Source organism: Malurus melanocephalus, unplaced genomic scaffold (assembly GCF_030028575.1).
Source record: "Malurus melanocephalus ecotype Western Australia unplaced genomic scaffold, MMel_1.1 scaffold_6192, whole genome shotgun sequence".
NCBI lineage: Eukaryota > Metazoa > Chordata > Aves > Passeriformes > Maluridae > Malurus > Malurus melanocephalus.
This window is the reverse complement of record NW_026629423.1, coordinates 1-1,612: the sequence shown is the minus strand read 5'-3', so window position 1 is coordinate 1,612 and position 1,612 is coordinate 1. Positions and strand designations below refer to the sequence as shown.

The following is a 1,612-nucleotide window of genomic DNA, read 5'->3' as shown; positions in this document are numbered from 1 at the left end:
CGGGTGCACATCGGGCAGGTGATCATGTCCATCCGCACCAAAGCCCAGAACAAGGAGCACGTGGTGGAGGCGCTGCGCAGGGCCAAGTTCAAATTCCCGGGGAGACAGAAGGTACCAGACACCCCGAAATTATCCCGGGATACCCCAAAATTATCCTGGGATACCCCAGAATTATCCCGGGATACCCCAAAAATCATTCTGGGATACCCCAAAATTATCCCGGGATACCCCAAAATTATCCTGGGGTACCCCAAAATATCCTGGGATACCCCAAAATATCCCGGGACATCCCAAAACTATCCCGGGATACCCCAAAAGATCCTGGGACACCCCAAAATTATCCTGGGATGCCCCAAAATTATCCCGGGACACCCCAAAATTCATTCTGGGATACCCCAAAATTATCCCGGGATACCCCAAATTTATCCTGGGATACCCCAAAATTATCCGGGGACATCCCAAAACTATCCCGGGATACCCCAAAATTATCCCAGGACACCTCAAAAATTTGGGGGAAAATTTGGGGAAATTGGGGGCTGGGGTGGGTCAAAATCTGTGCGGTTGGGGGAGGGAAAATTGGGATTTTTAGATCTTTTGAAGGGGGTTTAGGGACCCCGATTTTTTTTCCTGCGGGGTTTTTGGGGTCCCCTGATGATTTTTGGGGTTCCCCAGATCCACATCTCCAAGAAATGGGGGTTCACCAAATTTGAGGGGTTTAGAAGAAATTTGATAGAGCGGGGAGGGATTTTTGGGCCTAAAAACATTAAAATAAATGGGGTTGGGGAGGTTTTGGGTACCCTGAATTTTTTTCTGGGTATTTTTTGGGGTCCCCTGATGATTTTTGGGGTTCCCCAGATCCACATCTCCAAGAAATTGGGGTTCACCAAATTGAGGAGGGGTTTAAAGACACCAAATTTTGAGTTATTTGGGCCCATAAAACGTTTAAATAAACGGGATGGGAAGGTTTTGAGGACCCCATTTTTTTCCTGTGCGGTTTTTGGGGTCCCCTGATGATTTTTGGGATTTCCTGACCGATTTTTGGGGTTCCCCAGATCCACATCTCCAAGAAATTGGGGTTCACCAAATTGGGGAGGGGGTTTAAAGACACCAAATTTTGAGTTCTTTAGCCCAAAAACCATTAAAATAAACGGTGTGGGAAGGTTTTAGGGACCCCAAATTTTTTTCCTGTGGGGTTTTTGGGGTCCCCTGATGATTTTTGGGATTTCCTGACCGATTTTTGGGGTTCCCCAGATCCACATCTCCAAGAAATGGGGCTTCACCAAATTGGGGAGGGGTTTAAAGACACCAAATGTTGAGTTCTTTGGCCCAAAAACCATTAAAATAAACGGTGTGGGGAGGTTTTGGGGACCCCAATTTTTTTCTGGGTGTTTTTTGGGGTCCCCCGATGATTTTTGGGATTTCCTGATGGATTTTTGGGGTTCCCCAGATCCACATCTCCAAGAAATGGGGCTTCACCAAGTTCAACGCCGACGCTTTCGAGGAGATGGTGGCTCAGAAACGTTTGATCCCCGACGGCTGCGGCGTCAAATACGTCCCGTCCCGGGGACCCCTGGAGCGCTGGAGGGCTCTGCACGCCTGAAACCCCAAAAAA

General features: G+C 48.3%; 1 protein-coding gene across 1 annotated transcript; it reads left to right on the top strand.

The window, feature by feature from the left end:
• The first annotated feature begins 6 nt into the window (after positions 1-6).
• On the top strand, positions 7-1,612 carry LOC130588539 (60S ribosomal protein L10). Its single transcript, XM_057389450.1, has 2 exons — positions 7-111; positions 1,448-1,612. The coding sequence occupies exons 1-2, from the start codon at positions 25-27 to the stop codon at positions 1,598-1,600; spliced, it is 240 nt and encodes a 79-aa protein (XP_057245433.1). The 5' UTR covers positions 7-24; the 3' UTR covers positions 1,601-1,612.